The sequence below is a fragment of the Platalea leucorodia genome (genome assembly GCF_965183815.1).
Source record: "Platalea leucorodia genome assembly, chromosome: 6".
Classification (NCBI taxonomy): Eukaryota; Metazoa; Chordata; class Aves; order Pelecaniformes; family Threskiornithidae; genus Platalea; species Platalea leucorodia.
In genome coordinates this window covers 77,080,212-77,105,311 of record NC_138828.1, presented here as the reverse complement: position 1 = coordinate 77,105,311, position 25,100 = coordinate 77,080,212, and the positions used below count along the sequence as shown (strand labels likewise).

The following is a 25,100-nucleotide window of genomic DNA, read 5'->3' as shown; positions in this document are numbered from 1 at the left end:
GCAGGGAGACCGGAAAGAAAAAAGATCAGATTATTAATTGTTACTGAACTTTATGTTTTTGAAGCAGAATTTTACAGCTGTTCCTGGAAAATATGATCCCATCTTGGTAGAAGGTAGTAAACCCTTCCCTTCTCCCCTTTCTTTCAAATTAGATTTTGAACAAGTAATATTAATATAATAACTTTCTTCCATCAAAAAAGCATTATCTGTCATTTTTTGCAATATTTTGTAAGCAAACGCAATTCTTTCATCATTTCCTTCCCCTTTTATCCCAACCACAAACAATTTAAAGCAAACTACTTACTGATGCATTTCTCGAAGTGCCTGTATCTGTATTTACTATTCCCATAGAAAAAGGCTTTTCAAAATACTTCTGTATTAAAGATTCAAAAGAGGGAACTGTGTCACTGGGGTTTATCAGCCATGCTGCAATCCTTGGATCTAACACGACACTGTCAGCAACTACAAAAAAGAAGTTATTTCTGACAATCAGAATATTTAAATTACCTCCCATACTGAGAAATACCTCTAAAGTTTTGCCCATCTTTCCTGTAGAAACACATCCTAAATAGACAAATACTTACACTATGAAAGCGTTAAACATTGAATTAGCAGCCATAACAGTCAATATCATGACTAAATAGGAGTAAGCTCAATATTGAATATTTTTGAAGAGGGTTTTTTGTGGGTTTGTTTGGGTTTTTTTTCAAGTTTTAAGATGTAAGTAAACCTTTGGTTCTTAAGATTGACTGTAAAAGCCTCTCTTTCTTATCACTGAAAAATTTCAAATTGAAGTTTTTCTTGTGAGTGTCTCCCTCTGGTACAGCTTTGTTGTTGCTGTTAACTTGATTGATATCCATAAAATTGCTATAAGGGCTCAGGGAAGAAAAAGATTTACTTCCTAGCAATCAGACTTCTGAGATCTTTAATATATATATGAATTCACATATGGGTGCACAATGCATTGTTCCCAAAAATCAGAACCTTTTGTCCTATAGGATCACACGTGCTTACACTGCACTTTCTCTCATGCTCACATAGATATATAGGATGGAGCAAGCCTAGTGCTGTTTCATATCCCTTTCAACCACAATCTCAACTTATGTACTGTAGTACTACAAAGAGGAGGAGAGAGAAACTAGTAACTAGAATGCTTTGTGATATATTCAAAGGTAGATCTAGGTATCCTCTTCAGTAACCCCTAAGTAAGTTCAAATGACAACCCACAGGTACATGTATAGAGAATTCCATGCTACACAACCTTACAGACTCAGTTACCTGGAAGCAAACTTTCATGTCCACAATGCAAGTTACAGCTGCAGGACTATTCTAAAGCGAACCAGGCTTGCTTATCCCCACGGATATAACTGTTGCTGAAAAGAACTTCATGTGGCGGCTCAGCAGATGTTAGGGAAGGAGACACCTTGCCCCTGAATCAGTTTGAGCTCTGCTGGAGTAGCCAGATAACTGAAGGATACTTCATCTGCATGATCTCATACCAGGATTTTATGTAGCTCACTATCCTTTTCTCTGAATGCAAACAGCTATTCACCTCCAAGGCTAACAGATGCTAAGGAACAGTCTCAGAAATTGTCTCAAGGATACCCTCCTGGTAGTACTACTAAGAGAGTCTCTCTGTGATTGGAAGGACAGTCTTTGCCTTGGAATCATGCAGCTTAAGAAAGTATGTCAAACCCTGCATCCACTCTAAAACCAAACTTTGGATGCGTCCACAGGATTTCCACTGCTCTTTCAGCAGGAAGTAATCCCTACAGGAATTACATGAAACTTTGACAACTGTAACAGACAGATTTGCCATGAACTCAAACGATGCATTGTGAAGAGGCAGACTAAGCAACTCGGCCTCACTGCTGGGCAGTAACACTCGGCAGCTGACGGCTGTTGGAAAACGCCCAGAGGCTGCAGGAAGGCTCTGCCTAGCGTGATGCTGGACATTCACAAGCTCATGTGAAGACTGCATGAAATGAGCACTGATTTTTCTAATAATAACAACAACTACATCTTACCAAGGATACATGGAAGAGAATCCTCTTACCAAATAGTCTCTGAAATACCTCAAAGATCCTTTTCTCATATCTCTATTTACAATGAGCATGAGAGAGTCTCTAGCTGAAAAAGGATAAAGAATGAAACCCCCCAACCATCCATCCGTCCATCCTTCTTCCCTCCCTTCCCAACTAAAATTTTCACCAAAGGTGAGAGTAGCAGTAATGAGTTATAGCCACCAATTCAGTCCTGGAAAAAGGATGACACCTTCAAGGTGAGGAGGAGGCACACATGGAACTGAGACAGAACAAAGCCGAAAGGAGTGAAGAAAAACCAGGGTCAAGCTGGGAAGAAGTGAAGAGCAGAGTCTGTGGAGATAAAAGCACACTTTCCTGAAGACTGTGAAATGGCACTCAAGTCCTGTCCTCCTCCTACTCCGAAACATTAGTGAATCCCAATGACAAAGCATACCATATTTTTCTACTCAGGGCTAATGTATCTGTATGTAGTCCACTGGTTAGTACACTAGTTTGAGAATGAGTGCGATCACTCAAGTGATTGCAGTCAATATGACATAGATAGAAATTTCAGTGTTTGATCGATTTACAATGATGGGATTTTTTTACCTTAAAAAAGGTAGGGGTTTTGTGTTGTTGTTTTTTGGGTTTTTTTTGGTTGGTTGGTTGGTTTTTTCCACCATAGCAGAAATAATGGGTGAGGAAGCATCAACTTCCAACGTTTAAAAAAAACCTAGACAAGACTTCTTTTGGATACTAGAAACTTCAGACTCAAATCCCATGCATCAGATAGGATCTAACCTAGATTTAATATTTCCTGTGTGTACAGGTTATAAAACTGTCACTAGTGGCAGTACCATCATGTTTCTTCTTCCCATTCCCAGGGCTAAGTGTCTTTTGTGTAGATCTTCACACCAGATTCTAAATCATCATCAGTTTACTGTGATTTACTGATGAAACTTTTTCAAGCTGAAGACTCTCCGTAGAGGGAATCCTTCCTGAAAGGTCACGCTGATTTTTATAATTCACTCAGCAGTAATCCCATACACAGAACAAAGAAAAAAATAAAAATTATATTTACATCTTATATCTTCTGTTTGCAGTTGCTTTTAAATCCATACAAAAGAGCCTTATTTGTTCCTATCAAAAAACCAAGGACTCATTCAAGTGATTCCTAATTCTGACAACTATGAGCACCTCTAGGATTTATTTTACTCTTTCCTCTTGAGCAGAGAAAGTTCTTCTAGAGAACATGAAACATGAAGCAGTTTGACCTTTTCAGCTATACTCAGGACTCTGTTAGAGCTCTGGTTTCCACTGGAAGCTATCCTTAAATTATTCACTGATTTCGTTCCTACTCTGAGAAGAAATACATCATCTTGACATGCTAAGCCGCTGGTCACAACATCTCCCAAGAAGGGTGTTCTTTTCCATGGTACTAAAACTCTGTTTTCCAATATTTCCAATACTTAACCACCGATCTAGTTACTTCTACACCTAGTGATTTTAACAGAAACATCAAAAGCACAGACATCATAGGATTAGATCATAGATTAGATGAGATAGTTACCTTGTTTCCAGCTGATTTCATTACCATAAACTTGAAGTAGAGTCCTCAGGAAATCTTTTGCATTAAAGCAAATAATTGGAACTTTGCAATGTAGCATTTGAAACAACACTTGCCTGCACAGAAGTAGCTCATTAACACACATTGTATTGCTAGTAGATTTAGTGAATCTATTTACTTTATATGCTTAATTAGCACCTAATACTAAACAGTTAACACAAGAAATTTCTTTATTCCTGTACAAACAGAATACTGTATTTTAATATTAAATTCTCTGTTCAATAACTCCTGAAGCTTCATTCTATAAAAAATTAAACATCCTGGCAGATATGCCTTATCATGTATTCATAAAGAAAACAAATCCTTATTTAATACTCAAAATTAAATGCAATCTTAATCCGAAACAGCAACTGGCATCCCTATAATACTTTAATATACCCAAATAAGATCACAGAAGCTTCTGAGTTAATGCAGTATTGTAAAATCCTGATTTAAAAGTTACTAGACAATCTAAATTGCCATAATTGCCTAGTGTTAATATAATATTTAAATCTAGAATGCTTAATCTTTGTCACATTTTTCCATTCCTTTTGAAAGTGTCTATAGTTCCCACATCCATTCTATTTTAAATAGATTTTACCAATTATATATATTAGTATATAGATTTTGCTAATTATTTGTGTCTTTTTTTTTATAAGCTCTATTTTGGCAATATAGAAAAGCAATAATTTTTTATAGAGCTTTCATGTTTATTTATCTTTGGTGGTATGAAACCACAGTACCAAGTTTTTGGACATATTAGAAATTGTGTGGGTCATAAAGTATTCTTGTATACGGTGTAGATCCACTATTAAACAACTGCACCATTCTTACAACAAATAATTACCTATAGGTTTCATCTAAATGCTAATAACTTATTCAACTTGTTTATTATTGAATTTTTACTGTTCATATGTACATGCTTTATTGATATGTTATTCTCAGTTCAGAACAACCTATATTCAAACTAACAACAAGTTATTAAACTAGTTGTCATATAACTCCAATATTACAGCTAGAGAACTACAGGTAAGTGAAGTGATTTATTTCAAGTCACAATGAAGCACTGGCAGAAATGCAACTAACAACCAAGTCCAACATCTTCAAAAAGAATGCTTTGTAATTTAATAACCCAAATTCAGCAGTTTACAATAAAGCAGTTATTACTGAAAGTCAAAATATTCTAATGAAGTTTTAACATGAGACTATTATATCTAAGAATCAGATTCAGTTCTCATTTCTCCCTTTATGGGATACTATTTCAAAGTTAATAGTAAGGAATAAAAATGGATTTTGGTAATACTAACTGGAAGTTTAAAACATAATCCAACTTTTTTTTTTTTTAATTTAGTCCAACTATTAAACAGATAGATAGAGAAAGCATTTACTTTAAAAAATTATCTTGTCATTTTGATGTAACGTTATTAGTGAATATTAGGAAAACTTCATTTGGGATCTCAAAAGCCATTAAAAAGCCTATTGTGCTCAAAAAATTAAAAATATTAGCAGAGCTCAAAAAGGATGTTTACCGTAATAATGTCCATCAAAAATGTACTAGATAAGAAATGTAATTCAGGAAATGGAAGACAAGAAAGATAAACCTGGATGAATCATATTTTTGGTGCGAAATAGTCAATAAGCCATTCATAAAGGATTTCTTGGTGAATGTAAACAGCTCCTACCAGAATCCCAACCTAGTTCCACAGGGCTGCAGTTAGTGATATGCTGAGCCCAAAGGAATAGTCTATTCTTATTTGTTTTATATTAGCCCAGGCTTGACACAGACCTAATACAGCTAATATGAAAGTCAATGAGCTTGATGTGTAAGGAAATTAAGCCTGTGCCATGTAACCAACATCACTGTTGCTAAAAGCATATGTAAAGCAAAACAGTATTTTTTCCTACATACTCTCACCAAGCAAATTTCTTGTGAGCCTGTTGTTCTTGTTCCCAAAGAGATGACCATTCAGTTTTTAAATAAATTAATTTATCCTTTTCCTTAGCATTCCAAGTATAGTCGATTGAAGAGTAACTGGGAGGGCAAGGGTGATCAGTCTGATTCTTCACTAACACAACAACTCCTTTTACTGATGAGGTTAAGACCTGTTAAGTATAATTAAAATACTGTTTCCTCTGACAGATTTTATGCAATCCTATAAAGAAAATTTCCCAAATATCTTACAATATGAAACCTATTATGTACACTAGAGTTATTGCATACACCATTGACACAGTAGAGGAGCATGCAAGTGTTTCAGCCTTGAAACAAAAATCCACAGTGACAGACAGTAAAAAGCAGGAAAAAATATTCTAATTCAAACAGTCTCACTTTAAGTATACAAACGCCTGTTTAGCCCAAGCGGTTTCATTTTTTTTTTAAGTTGTACTTGGTAACTAAATATAAAACGTAGTCAGAAGTATTAAGGTTTACCTCATTTTACATTTATATTTTGGTAAGCAATTAATACACAAAACTGGTCCAGGTTCTAGGCTCCCAATGAACACAGCTTTATGTTTACCAGAGAGTCATATGCACAGTTCAAATGGTTCTACAAAACTGACTCTAAACAAAACACGTCATTCACTAACCTGCTCTGAGTTGAGTTGTGAAGAACCATCTTGAAATATCATAGTAGTTACAAAAGCCACTGCCTGTTCTATAGTTGCAAGCAATTCTTTTTTTTCTTCACATCCCAAACTCCTGATATCACTAGGATAATTTTCAGAATTTTCTGTTTGTCCAGAAGTACATTTATAACTTCTTTCATGTGAAGAAGTGTAGGTCTTTACAGATAATCTTCTTGTTTTCTCTGAACAACATCTAGGCACATCTTGCTTTCTTTTAAGAGGAGTAGCTATATTCTTTTCACTATCCTTCAGGTTTTTTGCTTCTACTGAAAGATTTTTTTCTCTATATCCCCATGTTGGCAAGTCTAAATCCTGGTAATAGCTCACTATTTTGCTATCTTGACAGCAAAGCATTTCATCAGTATGTACTGTCCTGACTATCTGACCAGCAGCGCTTTTTTCAGGGCTGGCAAATGTTTTCAATAAGGCAATTGTGGAATCATGAATCTCCTGGAAAAATTGGAAATTTTTTAGTGAACCCATTATTCAACTTATTAGGAGAAATAAAAATAAGTGTACATGAGTTAATTTAGATAAGCTTTGAAGGAAGCGATATGCTATGAAAAAAATGTTGATACTAACAAAACAAAGAGTCAGTTTAGGGGAACCACATTACATAAAACAAAATTCAAGTATTTACCAGTAAAGATTATTTTGTTGATTTATATTGCTTACATCCAAAAGCACCACTGTTTTTTTAATTTAATATAGTATTAGTTATTAACACTAAAAATGGCAAATTAACAACTGTAAGATGCATCTAGACCAGTAGCCTGTCCTCCATAGTGACTAGGTTGTTAGTGACCTTTGTCTGAAGGGAGAAGAGACCATCCATTTCCATCTTTAGCTTCCATATTCAGAGCTTTTTTCATGACAGCTTAGTTTATATTAAAGAACTTTTGGCAAGGGACCACAATGACTGCTATGGAAATTCAAGTACACTGAGTCAACTGGACCTCCACCAATTTCTTTAAACAACTTACAAGATTGTAAGATGTAACAAAAATATATATGAAAGTTGCACCGAAGAAGTACTATCAGGTGTATGAATAAGTATTATATTCTATTCTGTTTAATCCACTATGCCCTGAAGAGCTTTCCTACTCCAGATAGTACCTGGATACCTTTACACCAGCATGCTATTAAATAGCATTAAGCAAGAAGTTGTATGGTAATGTTACGATTCTACTTCTTTGTCCTTTATTTCCTTCAGAAATTTCCTTGGTATGCTACTGGCTCTAGTATTTTCTTACAGTTTATTTTGCTAGTTTCTTCTACAACCTCTTCAGCTGAGATAGATCCTCTGTCTTGATTTCATAAACAAGGACTCTGGAATGGCAACTGGCAACCTTTCCAAGATTCCCCAAGGTAAATGCGTGTTTAACTATTTACAGATATACAGAATTGTATCTTCCCTCAATAATCCTCTTACGCCTTGATCATCAAGAGGTCTTACAGGAGCTGGCAAGCTTTCGACTCCTGAGGCATTTGAAAAAAATGATGTATCTCTAGTGATGCATTTGCAAGCAGTTTCTCAAAGTTTATTTTGACTATACTATTGTATATTTACATTTAACTTACTCAAATGAGGCAACTATAAAAGAATACAAATTCTGGTAAGTTCAGCTTTTTGCATGATGACACTTTTTAGTAGTCTCCTTCATACTGTAGCTTAGCCATACTTCTTTTTCCTGGACAGATTTTAGTATTTGTTTTAAGTCTCCAATATTCTGTTTTGAATAAATCCCTATACTACCTACAAATGTTTTGACTTTGGAGGGGAAATTCCATATATTTTCTTTTAAAAGCACCTTCATTTTTATGTAATTTCCTTTTCTGAAATGAAGCATTCCTGTAGTGACTTATCTATCTTTTAATGCCTCGGAAAGATGATAGTCCCTGTCAGAGTATCTTTCAGCAGGGAGACTTTGAACCTGATCTCACACAGAATCAAATAAAAAACACTTTCTCTTGTGACTTCTCTAATTGTTCCACAAAGCAGCTGTCTCCTAATTTTTAGTCTCGGCATCATTGCATAAGTGTAATATTCACACACTCCACTGAAAAGTAACTGAAGCCTCTCATAATTACTATATTTTCTGCTCTTGTAGCATAGTCAGTCTCCTTCAGTACCTCTGCTGTCATTACCATTTCAAAAACTAAGGCCTTCTCACTTCAAAAGAACCATGAGTTACTGCTGTGCAGGGCTCCCATCCATTCCACAAGACGACATTTTTCACTGATCAAAGGATATCGTCCATCTCTATTCAATCTGTATTGATTGAGCAAGCCAGAATGACAAAGCCAATAATTTTTTTTTCTGGTTTTGCAATATTCCTCAACCCGGTTCCCGTATTCCCAAACCTCAGAACTATGGAGTCAAAAGATGAAAAAGCCTTAGACTGCTTGAGATCATACTTCACAGCAAAAGTACAATTAATGGGTTCTAAGTAAATAGAAAAAGGTAGTTAATTAAGCTTTTGCTACTACCAAAATGAATAGGGGTTGTTCTGAGTGAAGACAAATTAATTGGACTTGGCAATTGCTAATCAGAAAGTGGACACTATAAAAAGTTACCATAAGTGGAAAAATAATATCACAGAAGGACCAAACGTTTAAGAGCTGTAGAAAGACAACTAATTCACTCAAGTGTATTCTCCAGTCAAACTGTAAATAGTTTTATTGTTTAACACGGTAGAATTTGAATTAGGACACTCAAGTAATTATAGACTCAGGAATAAGCAATTCTTCTCAAAGTTCAAAAATAAGAACACAGCAATTTAATTCTCAAGTCAGAATAATAAAGCTGGAACTACAATTAGCCACAGAGAGAAGCAGCAGCTTCCAGGAAGAACTGATCTTCTACTAGAAATAATGACATCGCTGGAAGTAGAGAAAACAACTCCCAGGACATAGTTTCATAATTTATGTGGATGTAGGAAAATTTCACTAGATGCAGCCAGTAAAAATTAGCACCTCATCATCACAAAAAGGGGTTCCACTCCTATCCATGTGCACCCACAGCTGCATGTCTATCCATGAGCCAATTTAATTTGTAGGAAACTATCTCACCCCACAAAAAAAATAAAAACCAGTTTTCTGCATCTCGAGCAACCTGACTGGACTTGCTGAAGCGTGCACCAGAGTCAGAGTAAGGAAGGCTGCGAAATTTGCAGCTGGGACAGAAGTACACTTGCAGTATCTGCAACTCATCAATCAACTCAATGGATCTTAGAATCACAGCCTGAGCTGGGGCTGCCACAGCTATCCATTCCCATTCTTGCAGTGGCACTTGCTCACGTGCATGTTAAACCAAATTCAGGGAGATGATTAAAACAAAAATTAAACTTCCTAATATGAAGTAATTTTTCATATGAAACAGCTCACTTTATGATTGTGTGCTACTGATTGTTCAGTGACAGAGGTTTGAGAACATTTTTAAACCCTGGTAACTATCCAAACGTGGCAACCTCATGTATTTCTGATCAATCTGTCACAAAAGACTAACTTCCTATAAAAAGGATAACAGAAGGGGGGCCAAGACTCTCGTAGATAAAGAGATGCTAAGTGCAAAATGAGACAGAGGAAAGTTATCTGAACTATAAGTGTATGAAATACATTGTAATAAAGCTTGTTATGAAAGAGCCCGTCTATAACAACTTCAAACCTGCTATAAAAAGACTGCTTTGAGTGGTCTTCAATCTTACAATATGCTTGCCTTTTCATTTTTCAGATGTGCATCCTTATCACCTAGTTTATTTTCCTCTGTCTTCTCTATACCTTTAAAAAAGAATGGGAAATATTTTACAATACAAATGAATCTGAGAGCAGTGCATACAACTTAGGTTACATACAGTGTTACATTACTGACACTTTTATCAAACCTAAAATAATTGCAATAAAATTTTCCATGACAACCATTTTCTTCCAATTAATATCATTCATTCTTAAAAGGGCCTGCAATTTCCTAAATATGTATATGCAAAAGCATGCTCTGTCTCCATTAAGAAAAAATTAACTCAAATTTGCTACAAAGCAGACAAACTTTTTCCACAGTATTCAGAAGAGGCATTACTGTAGCACCATAAATATGCGTATTTCCTTCTTTTAAGAAAACACATCCTTTCTTGGTCAAAATAAAGCTGGGGGCATGGGCAAGAAGAAGAAAAAAACCAAAACAACAAAAACCAGACTCTACACACTTTACACAGTTTAACTGTTTTCTTGGACTTAGGCAGTATTATTCAAAAATAATTTTCTTCAGTAAAACGCTATTTGCATATACATCTTTAGCATATCACGCCCTACAGAGAACTGACTATGCTTCATCTGCAGAGGATAATTTTTTCACATTGTTCATCCTTGTGATATAACAGGTATTGTAAGACCAGAGAAGAACAGAGAGCAAGGAGAACTCAGACCTACCAAACTGACAGTAAGGTAAGGTAATGACTAGCACCCCAAGAAGCAGGATGGCTACCAGCGCTGGGTCTAAGACAGAGCCCTGTGCCACAGCACAGCTGTCAGCCTGGGCCCACCACCGCACTACCGGTGATATTCAGCCTCCAGCTCTGAAAGTAGACAGATGCTGTAGTTCAAGGAGGGCTTTGTAAGCACGCCTCAGGACTCTGCACCATGCCAAATGAAACAGTTAGGACATGCCTTCTCTTTCCTGCCCTCAACACTGCCCCGTAGCCCCAAGAAGAGGAGAAGCAAGTAAAGACTGGAATAAACGAACAAGGGGAAACAGGCTAGCCGTAATTAGAAACTCAGTAGGTACAGGAAGCGGAACAAGGAAAAAAAGAACTCCACTGAAGTGCGGGTCTCCCCAGAGTTTGCAATTAGTTAGGATTCCTTTATCTCTAGATTCTTTTCCTGCCCAGACAAAAAAGACACCGCGTGGGCAAAATATGTATTTTGTTCCCTTCTAACTCCTGGTCCATACCAAGTACAACACTCCACTATTGTTTTCAGCCATGAAATTTGTATTACCAGTGGCAAGACACTTTCTGAATCTAATGTGCTGATGACCAGTGTCAAAAAAAGTGTAAGGTGATCTATTCCTATATACTGAAACTGTTTAAAAAAATTTTGTCTAGGCAAACCAGGACCCTGTACTTAAAATATTAAAAAAAAAAAAAAAAGATTTCAAAGACTAACTAGTCTTTATTACTTTATAGTATTACATGCAGGTTCATGTTGGTGTGTGTATGTAATCAGTTATTTATCTCAAGCTCAGACTTCTAACTTGAGCTGTTAGAATAGCGAATATGGCATAGCTGTATTCGTAGCTTCAAACATTCTGGGTTTGGTTTTCCTGACACTTCCTACAACAATAAAATTATAATTTAAGAATGACAGTAACTCAGTTTACATTCAGTGCTTTTAATTGTTTCACAGCTAGATACTTTTTCTTGACAACTTCATCCTCTGGAGAAGATGATGAGGATTACATTTCCCTCCTTGAGCACACAGTATTGAGTATGACAGTATCTAAAGAGCTATGCAACCTCAAATTTCTGGTTTATGAAAAAGTATCACCAGATGGCAGTAGAAACCTATCCTTGCCTTCAAACTCCTTAAGGCTAGACGGAACCATTACATGCTCTACTGCCAAGATAACCACAGAATTTCACCCGCTAGTTCAACATCGCAGATATTTGTCCTATTTGAACCCAATATTTATCTTCTAAAGACAAACATTTTTTACATTAAGTAGAATTTAATCTTTAAAGATCTATCAATAAAATACAGTTCAATGCAGTTTGAAACAGATCAATTAATGTGACAGGTTTTGTCTTTTTTAAGGGAGGCAAACTTTTTCTTCTCTCCAGATCCACGTTGATCAGCTAAAGCTATATATACACAGGCAATGTCCTAAAAGCAATTCAAATAAATTTGCTCTTAAGCCTGCACACTAGAAACGACTGTGAGTAATTACTACATGGAAAACAAGAGCAGGAAAAGCTAGTCATATGACCTGCCACCACTAAATGCTTATACTGTTCTTTCACTCCCCAGTGAATAAGGATTTAGCAGCACTACAAAGAGGACAGCAAGCTCATTTGGCTAAAGATACCAGACACCTTCATGGTGTTTTTTAAAAAAGAGAATCTGTAATTTTACAGCTTGACAGAAAGTGAATGGATCAAGAGCGGACAACATAACACGATACAGATATCGCACAGTACAGAGTTCCCAAGTCTAAGACAAGAAACATTACACAGGAAAATTAAGGAAGGGAAAATGACAAGGTAGCAAGAGAAGAAGAACGGCAATTGAACTGAGTCTGAAAAGAGATCTGATTTTCTTTAAAATAAGCTGGGTTTTGGTCCAAATGTCCCATTTTAAAATGAACCCATACCATATTTCTTCAAATGTGTATCACTGATTTACACAGCAATGAACTACTACCCTTTTCACAGCTATGCCATCAGGCTCCACTGATCCAATACCTTACTATTGAAAGAAGAGCCTGAACTGTTATTTACGTAAAATGGAGGCTGCAACGAACACCATGTATATAAGAACAAGTGCTAGATCTAAATCACATCGACCAGATAATGTTCCAGGATCTAGTTCTCGGGAGAAAACAGACAACTGAAATTGAGCAAAACTCTACCTTTCTATCCACTTCTTTCCAGAGCTACAAGACTGGCAGGGTATGAAATACACAGAATTGAGAATAAAAATTCCATCTTGCAAAACCTCCCTAATGTCCACAACATTCTGGGTCAGATTTGCTCAACAGAGTCAAAGATCTGCTGAGGCACTTCTAACATTACCTAATTTGCTCTACCACTGGGACTTTTGTTCACTCTTCTCCCTAGAATTTCACAAGGAGTGAGTTGTTAATGAACAAGTGTTCAAAGGACAGACATGAGTCTGGAGAGTTCACAGGCCTTCTGGTAAGTTCCCAGTACCTCTAGTGATCTTTAAATATCTAGTCCATAGTCAAGTTAATGTATACATTTAATTTGCAGTATTAGTTAATTAACAGTTTGAAATTCTCATCTACTTCTATACCACACAGCAGGAACAGGAAGAAAAAAAAATAATGAAATTGAGGGTACTGGTAATATCCTAGTTCCTTGCACTCACATAGTGTTATTTAATCAGAAAAGTCCAAGCAAATGTCACAGTTACAGCTTAATTTCTTTTCAAAACCTGGAAACCTGAACTCTCACTTTTTTTTTTCTTTTTAAATAGGGACTAGAGGTTTGATATTGTTTTGTTTGTTTGGGTTTCAGTTTTTCAACTGAAAATAGAAACACTTAAACAGGCTAAGATTTACTCACTCTGGTTATTTTTTCTGCTAGTTTGAACTTCTCCTACAGGAATAGACTGCAAAGCTGTCATAATCTTCTGAGCGGTATCAGATAAAGGCACTTTAGAAGCCTCACATCCTATGTATGATGTATACCATTCCATTTTTAAGATTAAACCTAAACACAGAACACACACAAATTATGCATGATATCAGGGCCACAGAACAATCTGCACTTACATTCTGTCGAAATTAAAGACAAAATATAGTGAACATGTTCAGCCATTCATTCTCCTCTATCGAAAATGACATTTCCTCCCTGACATGCCTATCAGTTTCTAAGTATTGTAAATAAAAATTAGCAAATTGTAATAATTTAGAAAAAACATAAAGTGAAACTTCTTTAAAATAGTGTTCTAATACACTGATAACAAATTAAGCAGTCCTATTAAGTAAAGCTAACTTCTAATAAAAAAATCTGACAAATAAAACAAGAATTATCATTTATGTCTGAAACACTTCCCCCTTCCTCAACATCTTTAAACTAGTCTATACCTAGCGTATGCATACATTTACTGTTATTGGTGCTCAGATTTTATCAAGAAAAAAACCTTTCAAGTAACTGCCAAATTAGAGCCAACACAAGATGAAAGAAACAAGTATTACTATCATGATATACAAATATTAGTGATGTGTTATTTCAGAAAACTTATCATAAAAGACCTCTATTCCTTCAACTTCGTATAACTGATGTACTCAAGCACTATTAAATATTAATAACATTAAAATAGTTACTATAGTTTATTTGTTAATTTAAGAAACAGGTCAGCAACATCTAAAGTCTCTACAAGCTTTGACTGCAGCTATTGCTGTTCTAAATTTAATCCTTTTTTGAAAAGCAGTTGCTTTTCCAGTTGACCTGTGGCCATGTTCTATAACACACACAAAATACTTGGAGAGCCCCTAGATACAACACATATGGGAGAATTAGAAACAACAGTGTCCATACTGATGATGTTGTTGACCTTATATTGTTAGATCAGAACAATGCATAAAACTTACTACAAACACAAGATAAATACCCAACACGTTCAAACTACTTAAAGGATTCAAGCTGTACAAGTCAATTGCTCTACCAAAACCTGATGTTAAGTAAATTATTCGCATACAAGTTAATAACTGGAGTCCTGTCGCTCTGGTCTTCTCCCACTAAATCCAGTGAATGAGTAGACTTTCAAGTCTAGTTTAACCATTAAGTAAACAATATTTCCTCTGCTTACATGGAAATATTTTTCTTAGCTCAAGACCATAGGCAGATTGCAAGTTTGAATACTTACAAGTACAAACATTTGTATCCAGATTCAAAGAGGAACATCTATCAGGCTGCATTAGTATTGGCTATATCTATATAGCTCAAATTTTATGGTAAGCATGCAAAAGGAAGAGAGAGTCAGAATGGCTTCCTCTTCCATGACATTCCAACAGTCAGAAGTATAATCTTGCCCTATGCACAACTCCTCCTAACCTTCATAATGAAGAGCAACACTTCATTCCTACACAGGCTAAAAACACTCCCTGGCTTCTCAGGGTGGGAAGCAGCAGTCTTAAAGCCCCAGGGGCATATCAAAATGAGAACCTAGCAGACTAAATATAAACAAGACACTATGTATGAGAACACACCTAAAACCAACACACAGATTCACCGTAAATATTGACAACACTGAACTGAATTTATAGTTTTTGGCATTTAATAATAAACACAATGTAGAGAGTTAATCAGCATGAAATCCAGATACAAAGACGTCCGACCGCTAAGTTAAAAATATTTTAAACATTTAAAAATAAGTTATATTCACATAAAAGTTAAAAGTGTGCCATCGGAATAGTTTTAAGACTACTGTTACTGAAGTTAAAGCTAATTTATTAACCTTCATCAATATGTACAATGCTTGAAAGCAAGCACAGCTGATCCCATCAAAATATAAAAGACGAAGTTATCATACTATAAAAGCCTATTTAGTTCCATTGGTATATTAGGAAGCTATATAAAAATTTGATAAATAGTCTAACAATGCACATGAAAGCAGAAGTAGGAAAGCATCAGGACTCTGAATTGAAATCCCTATCATTATCAATTATAGAGCAAACTCAGAAGTCCCAAAGGTAAATTTAAAATTCTTTTTCTTTGAAGAGCCCAGTATGAGTATGGACTGGTTTCAGTGGAGAAGATGGGCCATAAGTTAAATTAAGAGAAATCAGAATGGTCTTTAAACAGATGGTCTTGGTACTTGAAACGGATTCTGGTACATATTCCAACACATTTTTAACAACCCCAAATCTTCTTAGAAGAGCTGTAAGGGAAATAATCACAGAACATCTGCCTTGGAGAACTCTCCTCTTCAGAGTGAGCACATTCCATTCATGTTCCAAAACCTGGAATGCCTTCTCTGCATTTATTTTTCAGTTCACATATCAAAAGGTTCTCAGCATGCAAGAAAACTTATCTCAAGGGTATGAAATGTTCCTTTTTGTGCTATGCTGTGTGCAATGGAAATCAACATACAGGCTAGAAGAAGAGCGGCCTGACTGTAGTTCATTCAAATAACCAATGTATTACTTCATATCAAAGAACTTTGACAAAACTGATATTTGAACTCAGTGGGCAGATGCCAAAAGTCATAGAGCAGCACAAAATCCAAACCTGGTAACTGTGGCAGCTAAACATACATTGCAATGATAAATAGATGTTAGCCTTGATAAGCTGATACTTATCATTCCATAAACTTGTAGACAGTTTACATTAACAGGTTTTCCTTTCTTAAGAGTACGTTGAAGTTTAAACATCAAGAGCTTCACTGGTGGTGAAATTCTAATCTTCCAGACTGCTGGCTTTAGCCTCAGCCTGCTGCTCAAGCTTCTCCACCATCTCTTTCAAGTGGTCTTGGTCTTTGAAAAAATACACGTACAAGTTTCTTTCCATCTGATGCAGCTTATTGGACTCTAAAAAGTTTCTCTTTGACTTCACGTCAGCAAGCAGATCCATAAGGAGTTGATTTAGTTTATTTAGATCAACTTCCAGTTGATGAAACTGCTCAGTAAGTTCCTAACAAAAAAATACAAGACAAAAAATTATTACTTTTATATTGTTAATACGCCAGCTGAACTAGAAATAAAAGTTTTTTGCTTTTGGAAGCCGCTTTCATTTGTAAGTGAAAAGTCATCACAAAAAACAGAAACACAGGTGATACGGGATTCCTTTCAATTTATGTAACTTCTGAGCTCCATGTAATGGTACTCGCATCAGGTTATGAAAATGTAATTTCATTTACTTGTTTACTAAACCAGATGCGTTAAGACCATAAGAATCTGGCCCTCAACTAGATAGATGGTTGAATGACATTTTTAATCAAATACAAGTCTTCATAGCTAGTCAAATCTTAAAAGGGAACAAAAAACCCCACAAGAAAAAAAGCCAATTCAATTTTAAAATTAAATCATTAATTACCAGCTACAATTTTCCCAACTGTCATTCTTATGCTAGTTGAGTATAAGCAGACTAGTCACCTACTTGCACATTATTTCCTTATTAAAGAAATTACTTTTCTTGAGAAACAGTAGCAATAGAAAGAGATGTCACTATGTTTTAAGAGGTAACTTGAATCAATAGAAAAGTATTTGATTGAGTTAATAACATGTAATCCCTACATATGTATTGTTCCAAGTACAAAGTTTCATTTTTTGATAAAAACTGTTCTATATGTTTCAAATTCACTTGACAGATGTGTTAAATATATTTTTATGTATTTAACCAAGAAAGTCTAACATAGCGGAAGACTTCCCTCAATCCACTTTTGAGATAGCCACAAATTCTGTAAAAACCATAACAAGTTGCATTTACAATGCCTACTCCCATTGAAGAGAGGCTCTAAACCCAACACCTGGGAGCTCTGTACCAGGATTGTCCTACTACAACTGTCCTTCAAAATTCTGATTTCTTATTTTGTCCAAATGAGCCACCCATGGCCAGGCTTTTTAAGGGACCAAACTGTACTATTCAGGTGTTAGAGGTACCAGGGGAAAAAAAGCCCATCTGAAATAAAGAGAAATTTTAAAGAATTTTCCAGTGACACCATATCCAGATGACATACTTCCCACACCATAAACTTACTAGTAATACAGGACTGTACATACCTTTCAAAGGAAGTAAAAGTTGGATGCAACAATTTGCTCAGAAACAAAAAATTATTACCTGCCACCGTTTACAAAATCCAATATTTGCTAAGAACAATGTAAACACTGGGCCCACCATCATTATGCTAATAGATTTGTTGCTGACATGTGGTAGCCAATTTGTTTGTCTACAGCCTTCATACTACATTTTTCTCAGTAAAAGAACATGACATATATTAATGTAATAATTTTTAATAACTAGATGAGGGCTTACCTGACTACTGAGTTGTATCTGATTTCCTCCATGATACAGAGCATCATGAAGGGTATCTACATCACTTTTTAGCTTGGACAAAAGGAGAGACTGTTCTTGAGAAGACGCAGCTAGCTGATCTTGTGCCGTAGCACAGTCCTGCTTTAACTTCTGAGCCATCTGCTCCAGGCTTTCATATGTTTTAAACAATTGTTGTTTTTTATTTTCTCCTTCCAGAAGCTGATATAGCCTGTAACAAATGAAGTTAGACACACAAACATTTTTAAGTTTCCTAAGCACTCATGTCATTATTAGCCAAGAGAAGATGTTCATGTTGAGAAATGAGAGGACTAATAAAGAACAGTACTGCTCAGGGTACGCTTACTACACTGCTGTATCTCCCACTGATTTAATGATTCTATCTATATACAGCTAGTATGTGATTAATAGGACTCCAAAATATTTCAATATTAATTTAACAGCAATGAAATACCAAAGTAACAGTTAGTAAGTATACAATGAACACAAATAGAAGCTGACAATGTGCTTTCCCAACTATTTCCCAACATTTCAAGGACAGCAAAGTAAGATCCAATTTTTTTAACTGCTGAAAAACAGCAGACTTCAATGGCCAATGAGAAATAAGAGAGATCTTTATGACATTTTCAAACTCGCTGGAGTATTTCCCATTTTCTACCTATTAAGAGACTGCTAAGAAATTATCCAATTAGTTACGAGCCATGCAAAAGACAGTAATACCTGTTGTACCAAACTGTACCCTGACACTGCATCAGGGTCTAATACAATTACAGATAACTGCTTGGTTGCTCGCACCTCTGCATATTAAAATCTTCAGAGTTGAGCCCCAATATAGAATCAGATTGGCTTTAATAAGAGCAGGAGCTATATTTCAAAAGTAACTGAGTTTCTTTCAAGTGTCTTCTGCTTACAAACCTTTTAGGGTTTTTAACTTTTTCAACTTCCCTTCACAATCATGAATACTAACACATGCCTTTTAAAAAAAAAAAGTGAAAAAGTAGCCAGACAACATTCAGATTCAGTGATTTGGAGACTTAATAATAAACCTGAACAAAAATGTTACAAGTTGCCACTGCAAGCGCACAATTGGATCAAAATTAATGCTGCCTAATTCTTGCAGTTATTCACGGTGCAAAACCATACTCAACTATCACTTAACAATTACTAAAAACCACTTAAAGCACCATTTTAAAAAAGGAGGAGAAGTCTGACATTAACACACACCTATAATTATGCAATACGCCTCATCAAAAGGTTGAGAGTCTTGAAGTGACAGCAACACAGCACACATTCCTACTGTATCGCCTGAGCTACAAGGAGACTTAATTACTTAGACGGTGAAAAAACAGACTCCTACGTGGGTGACAGGACACTGCAGCCAGATGGCAAATCAAGCAGTAAAAATGAGCTAAACACATTTCATATAATCAAGGAGGAGTTCCTCTCCTCTACCACATGGGGGCTTTTGCAGGCTAAGCTGATGAGGCCATGCATACGATCTGGTAAATCGTTATTAACAGCTCTCTACATCTATACTTCTAGAACCACTCTCAAGACCAGGGCACCACATAAGACAGGTTTGGCTTTAAACATTCATTACATTCTGGGTATTGCTTAGGAATGCTTCAGCAATATTAACAAGACTGATAATTGAACAGCTTTTCCTCGGGCAAACCTGAGAAGAATTTCAAAGGATAAGCAAGAGACAAATCTTCTATCTTGAAGGCTTCAGTTCTGAAGAATTCAAAATACTAATTAGCTATAGCAAGTAACTAAGAACTTAGCAACAGAAAAGGCTTAGCTTGCCTAAGCCTTTATCTCCCCAATATTATTTCAAAGTAAGTCAAAGTTCAATAGTGACTGTAACGCTTACCTGCAAGAGAAACCATCCTTTGAACTAATAGTGTTTCTTGGCTTGGCATGTTGAGTTTGCTCAGTTAGCACCTGTAGTCTCTGTTGCAACTCATTACTGCTCTGTTTCAGAGATTCTACCAAATTCTCAAGTTGACAGCAGATCTCCTTATGTTTCTTCAACTCCATTTCACAGGCTAGCTCAATAAGTTCAAATGATGCTTTCTGTCTTACCAAATGCCTCCATATTTCATCTTGTCTTGAAGCATAGTAGTCCTGCTGCGCAATCTGACGCTCCAAGTATCCTTTCACCACTGGCACGCTCAGAAGCTGTGCATTCTCTTTCAGAAGGGGAAGCAGCTCTTCATTGTTTATCTGAGTTATTTCTTGTTTAATTGTTGAAATTTTATCATTTAAACTAGATATTTCAGCATCGAGATCTTCTTGTTTTTCAATATCCTGCATAAAGCAAAATATTTGTCAATTTCTTCACGGTTCCCTCCAAGTCACTCCCCTAACACATTTCTTCAGGTCACAGAAGATTCACATACTTATGTTATGTTAAAATCACTGCATCTTTTGTATCTACAAAATTAAATGAAAACTCCACAAGCAGTTTTACAGAACTTTAAAACATAAAGTAAATACAGATTTAAAAAGTAGATATCAAATAAATGTATTTCAATAAATAGTAATTTCCTTCTGTCACAGGGCCAGGAAGCAGTTTATTGTGGAAAAAAATAGAAGAGCTGTATTTTACTTGGCACCCAGATTTCAAGTGTGTCTCACTGAAATCTCACATGCAAATATAATTTTTTTATATTCAGCTGGATGGCTATCAACACTGCTATCGGAATCAATCTTTTTGAAATTACTCTAATCAATCAAGCCCTATATGCTAGTCATCCATAAATGAAAATATACAAACTGCCTCAAGTTAGTCCATGACTGGCATAAGCTAGTATTTTCCCTTCTGTTACGATTTCTTCGCATTCTTAAATTCCAGTAGTCATATCTGACCGTCACTCATTCAGAGATTTCTGGGGCTTCAACTATCCAATTCGTTTATTCGGTATTTAAAACATCACCATAATGTCACCATATTACAAATACTTGAGTTTCAAAAGTCAATGAACTAAAACTTTTCAAGTTTATGCTATGGAATATAAACAGGAATAGATTGATCATATTAGCTCCTCAATACCACAAAATTTCAACCAAAGTTAAGCTTTTGTTTGTTGTACAAACAACTGAGAGCCAGTTATAATTTGAAATTTCAAAGTTAAACTGAACTGGAAAGGTACTACTAAATTCTAGTTTCTGTAAGGTAGTAATTCTCGAAAGTAGAATTAAAGGTACTCTGCCATACTGAAGAATTTCTCACTATAGAAACTGGCGCTATTTCACAGGAGGAGTTTTGTGAGCAAACTAAAACTTCATAAAAGTGCAATTTCGCTACATAAAAATAGTTGAAATAACAATAACTCAGCAATTCCTTTTACTAGATCCAGTTGAACACTTCTGCCTGTTTAAAACTCCGCTACCTTCTATCACCTTTCACAGCTTACCTTGTTCTCTAAGGACTGTAGCATGCTCTCCGCACACTTTATCGCTGAATTCATGCTCTCCTCTTTAGCTTGCATTTGAATTAGCTGATGTTGAGCACAAATATATGCCGTCTGGAGCCTGGCCATCTCTTGACTCTCTTCAAAACCTTCATAAGTCTCATCACAAGTGACTTGTTTGCTTATATCCGCGAGCTGAAAGCTGTCTTCCTGTGAATTTTCAACCCATTCAGACATATCTTGACAAAAATGGGTTTTTATGTGTGAGTTAAGTGCTGCAGTGCTTTGTTCTTCCTGAGACAAATACTCGTCCAAAGAAAGTTGGGAAAAAAACACTGGATGTGGATCTGACCCTTGTTCTGAATCTGAAGCGGTGAAGAAAGAGGCCAATTTCTTAGCTGCATCTGTAAGAGACAGCAGTTCATTATTAAGCTTATTATTTGCCGCAGTAAACGCTTCCAGTCCTTCTTTCAAATCCTTATGTGCTTCTTCCTCTTTGCTTTTTAATGTTTGTAATATATGGCTGTTTGCAGAAATCATCATTTGAAGCTTATTATGCCGATGAATTTGAAGTTTTTTTAACTCCTGAAGACTTTGAAGCTCATCCTGTAATTTCTTCAGTTCCTCCTCTTCCTCCTCCTCCTCTTGGCTACTGTTCTTTGAATCCACAGGCTTCAAGGTTTTAAGGACTTCATCCAGTGCATTTCCTTCCAAAATGGGCTTACCAGACTCAAGAAGACTATCAAAATCTTGCAGTTCCTTTTCAGATACCACATACTGCTCATTTACATTTCCACAAAACCACTCCAGGAACGATTTGTCTTCTGAAGACTCAAACAGCCAGTCAAAATCTTCTCCGTTAAGCTCATCAGCTTTTGGATATCCAATTTTCTTAAGAGTTTCCACAAAATCATTTCCACAGCTCATGATTAAAATATTTTTTGTAAGCAGAAAAGATCCAAATACATGAAAAAATCTGCAGTATTATTCCAGTTGTAATTGTTTTGTCATTTTAAATGAATATTCAGCATTTTAATAAAAAGAGTCTGCACGGGAAAAAGGAAGCATCAGATCACACCAGAAAACTGAATGCTATTCTGGATTAGAGTGGCTATTCAAAGACTAGAAACCAATTTTTATTTCAGGGATGTCTTAATATATTTTGTTCATCAAATCAGGACACATCAATTAAATCCCTGATCTTTGCCAACACTTATGTTTTTCCTTAATTCACATAAATTTACTTTTAAAATAGAATACTACCATTAATTTAAAAGCAGCAGGTGTAAATATTGAGTAATTCATTGGCCTGCAAAAGTGATTTACTTCTATAGTTTTCCTCACATTAAATAAAAAAACCCCACCCACAATCATTTTAACTCTCCCAAAATGAGAGAAGCCTTCAGCTTGTTCTAAAAACAAAACTACAGTGATGTTACACAGCACTTCAAGATTTTGCTCATACTTTTTTTTTTTAATTTCAGCAGCAAGCAGAATCTTGTCTTCTAAACCTCCGTTTTAAAGTTTCCTCTAAAAATGGAACAAGAAATCCTTTAACATAAAAATATATCAACATAATAATGCAGTTTTTTTATCAATTATAAAGAATTAAAATTAAGATCAGTGTAAAGTTTCACTTTCACAGTGTAAAATTTCACTCTTGTGAAAATAGTCACAACGTAAAAGTTACAAGAAAAAGGAGTTTGCTGGTTTGCTGTTTCCCAGCAAACAAATCATCAGCTTTGGGATCCCAAAATGAGTGGAACAGACGGCAAAGAATAGGATAAATTATCAAGAAAGTCAGGAGATCTTGTCTGCAATACTCTGGTAATATCCAGGGGTTTTTTTTAGTTCGGTATTACTTAAAACTTTGTTTCTAATACATACATCCCACCAGAAAACCCCACTTTGTCAGCCGGCCAGAAGAGCATGAGTGCTGAACAAGTAAATGCATCCTTCTGAAATTTTGTGTGTATTTAATTTATCTTAGTTACAGATTATATAAGAAATAGAACTTGTTATGTAAGTTTCATGTCACAGGGCAGCCTTCCAACTGCCCGCGGCCTTCCATGCTAGAAAAGAGCTGTGGTCAAAATAAATAAAAAGGACCGCACATAGCTTTATATGTGCGTACGCGGATCTTGAAGGCGCGCTGACACTGCCGCTCAAGCCGCCATCAAACACCAAAACCAACACCTTAGGACCCCGAGGAAGCGCCACACGATCCCCGTCCCCCGCACCGGGACGCCCGATCGCCACAGCCAGCTCAGCCCGCACGAGTGGGGCCCGCAGGGGCTTTCTCCCGGCGCCGGTGAGCCCAAACGCCCGCCGGCCAGGTCCCAGCTCTGGGGCAGCGGCTGCCTACAGCCCCGAGGGGATCTCGGCTAAAAGCCGCCCCGGGGCAGGACGAGGAGGTGCGGCGGCGACTGCCCCCCTCCCGGAGCGAGTGAGCCCCGACCCCACAGCACCCGGTACTCACCACAGCGCTCCGCCTCAGGCGACTGCAGGGAAGGGAGGGAGGGAGGGAGGGGAGAGGCAGAAAACGGCGGGAAGGCTGAGGGAGGGCGACGGCACCACCACGACTCGAAACGCCCGCCACGCGCTAGTCTCGCGCGGCCTCCCCACCGCTCCGTCGCCGACTGCGCCTGCGCACCCCCACCTCCCCCGCGCCAAGGCGGGGCGGAGCGCCTGCGCGGCGATTGGCCGGCGCCGTCCCGCTGGCCAGTGACGTCAGGCGGGCAGGCGGCGGGGGGGCGGGGCTCTCCTCAGGGAGCGGAGGCGGCGCCTGGGCGGCGGGGCCGCCCCTCTCCTCAGCGCGGCCGTCCCGGGCCGGCGCCCCTCCGCCCCGTGCCCCGCCGGCGCCTGGCATCGTCCTGGGGGCCACTGTGCCCCGCAAGTGGGAGGGAGGGGACGGCGGAGAGCTGGCTGCAATTTGACGTTGCTCGGCTTTGAGCAAAACCAGGCCTCGGACCCGAAGCCCAGAGACATGGCTAATGGTGGCCACCACCCCTCTGGCCACAGTTGCCGCATTAGCGATTCATCCCTGCCTAGTCCTTTCAGTATTTTTTTCATGGACTTTATGCCCGTGAGTTCGTCTAATGGGTTTTTGAACCTGCTGATGCTCCCCAAACCTTCACAAGGCAACAAATTCCAGGAGGTCACCACTTGCTGCTTGAGAAAGCACTTAATTGTTTTTTAACCCTTTCCTTATCAAACGGCCCTCAGCCCTAGCATTGCAGGATCTGGTGAATACCACCGCTGCGTTTACCTTACCTGTCGCCTTCATAGCAATCGAGGACCCACCGGTAAATTTCCCGTCGGCTCTGTCCCCTCCACTCAGGACAGTTCCAGACTTTGGGCTCTGTGAAGCGAGTGCCCCGTTCCCCCGTGATTTCACTTGTCCTCCTCGCACCTTTTGGAACATCGCTGCACCTTGCCCGAGGTGCAGGGACCAGACTGCACGCAGTCCCCAAGGCGTGGGTGCACCAAGGTTTCCCACACAACCCTTGCTTCCGATGCCCTTCCTTACGGTGCTCCATTTTCTTGGCTTTTTGCCTGCTGCCGCTCAGGGAGCGACCAGAAAGCTCTCGGCAACGATTGCAGGACCTCTTCTGCATTGCGAGGGCTGGCTCTGAGTCGAGCATCGTGTAAGCGTCCCACGAGCAGTTTGAGCATCCCTTATCAGCCGCTCCTCGAG

At 37.5% G+C, this 25,100-nt stretch overlaps 2 protein-coding genes across 3 annotated transcripts in view; both read right to left on the bottom strand.

Moving 5' to 3' along the window:
* The window catches only part of POLN (DNA polymerase nu), a gene marked incomplete at its 3' end in the record, with an annotated part of 104,837 nt that extends 91,125 nt beyond the window's left edge, over positions 1-13,712 (bottom strand). The window contains 6 exon segments of the mRNA XM_082316275.1: positions 305-462; positions 3,595-3,707; positions 5,546-5,733; positions 6,220-6,708; positions 9,977-10,038; positions 13,557-13,712. Coding sequence (XP_082172401.1) covers positions 305-462; positions 3,595-3,707; positions 5,546-5,733; positions 6,220-6,708; positions 9,977-10,038; positions 13,557-13,689 — 1,143 coding nt within the window. The 5' untranslated portion in view covers positions 13,690-13,712.
* Positions 13,713-15,284: 1,572 nt separating this feature from the next.
* On the bottom strand, positions 15,285-23,967 carry HAUS3 (HAUS augmin like complex subunit 3). Of its 2 annotated transcripts, XM_082316276.1 has the most exons (6): positions 23,883-23,967; positions 22,869-22,933; positions 21,407-22,449; positions 19,861-20,297; positions 17,970-18,198; positions 15,285-16,628 (listed from the first exon to the last, which is right to left on the bottom strand). In XM_082316276.1, exons 3-6 carry the CDS (start codon positions 22,328-22,330, stop codon positions 16,395-16,397), a joined length of 1,824 nt encoding a protein of 607 aa, XP_082172402.1. In that variant the 5' UTR covers positions 22,331-22,449; positions 22,869-22,933; positions 23,883-23,967; the 3' UTR covers positions 15,285-16,394. The 2 variants fall into 2 exon arrangements, with proteins under 2 accessions (XP_082172402.1, XP_082172403.1); XM_082316277.1 differs by lacking the exon at positions 22,869-22,933 and having other exon boundaries at positions 23,883-23,958.
* Between the last annotated feature and the right edge of the window lie 1,133 nt (positions 23,968-25,100).

Coding starts and splice junctions, on each gene's coding strand:
- HAUS3 (XM_082316276.1), bottom strand. CDS start 22,330: ATGAGCTGTGGAAATGATTTTGTGGAAACTCTTAAGAAAATTGGATAT. Junction 20,298..21,406: donor TACAGTCCTTAGAGAACAAG/GTAAGCTGTGAA, acceptor TGCTTTATGCAG/GATATTGAAAAACAAGAAGA. Junction 18,199..19,860: donor AAGGATGGTTTCTCTTGCAG/GTAAGCGTTACA, acceptor CATTTGTTACAG/GCTATATCAGCTTCTGGAAG.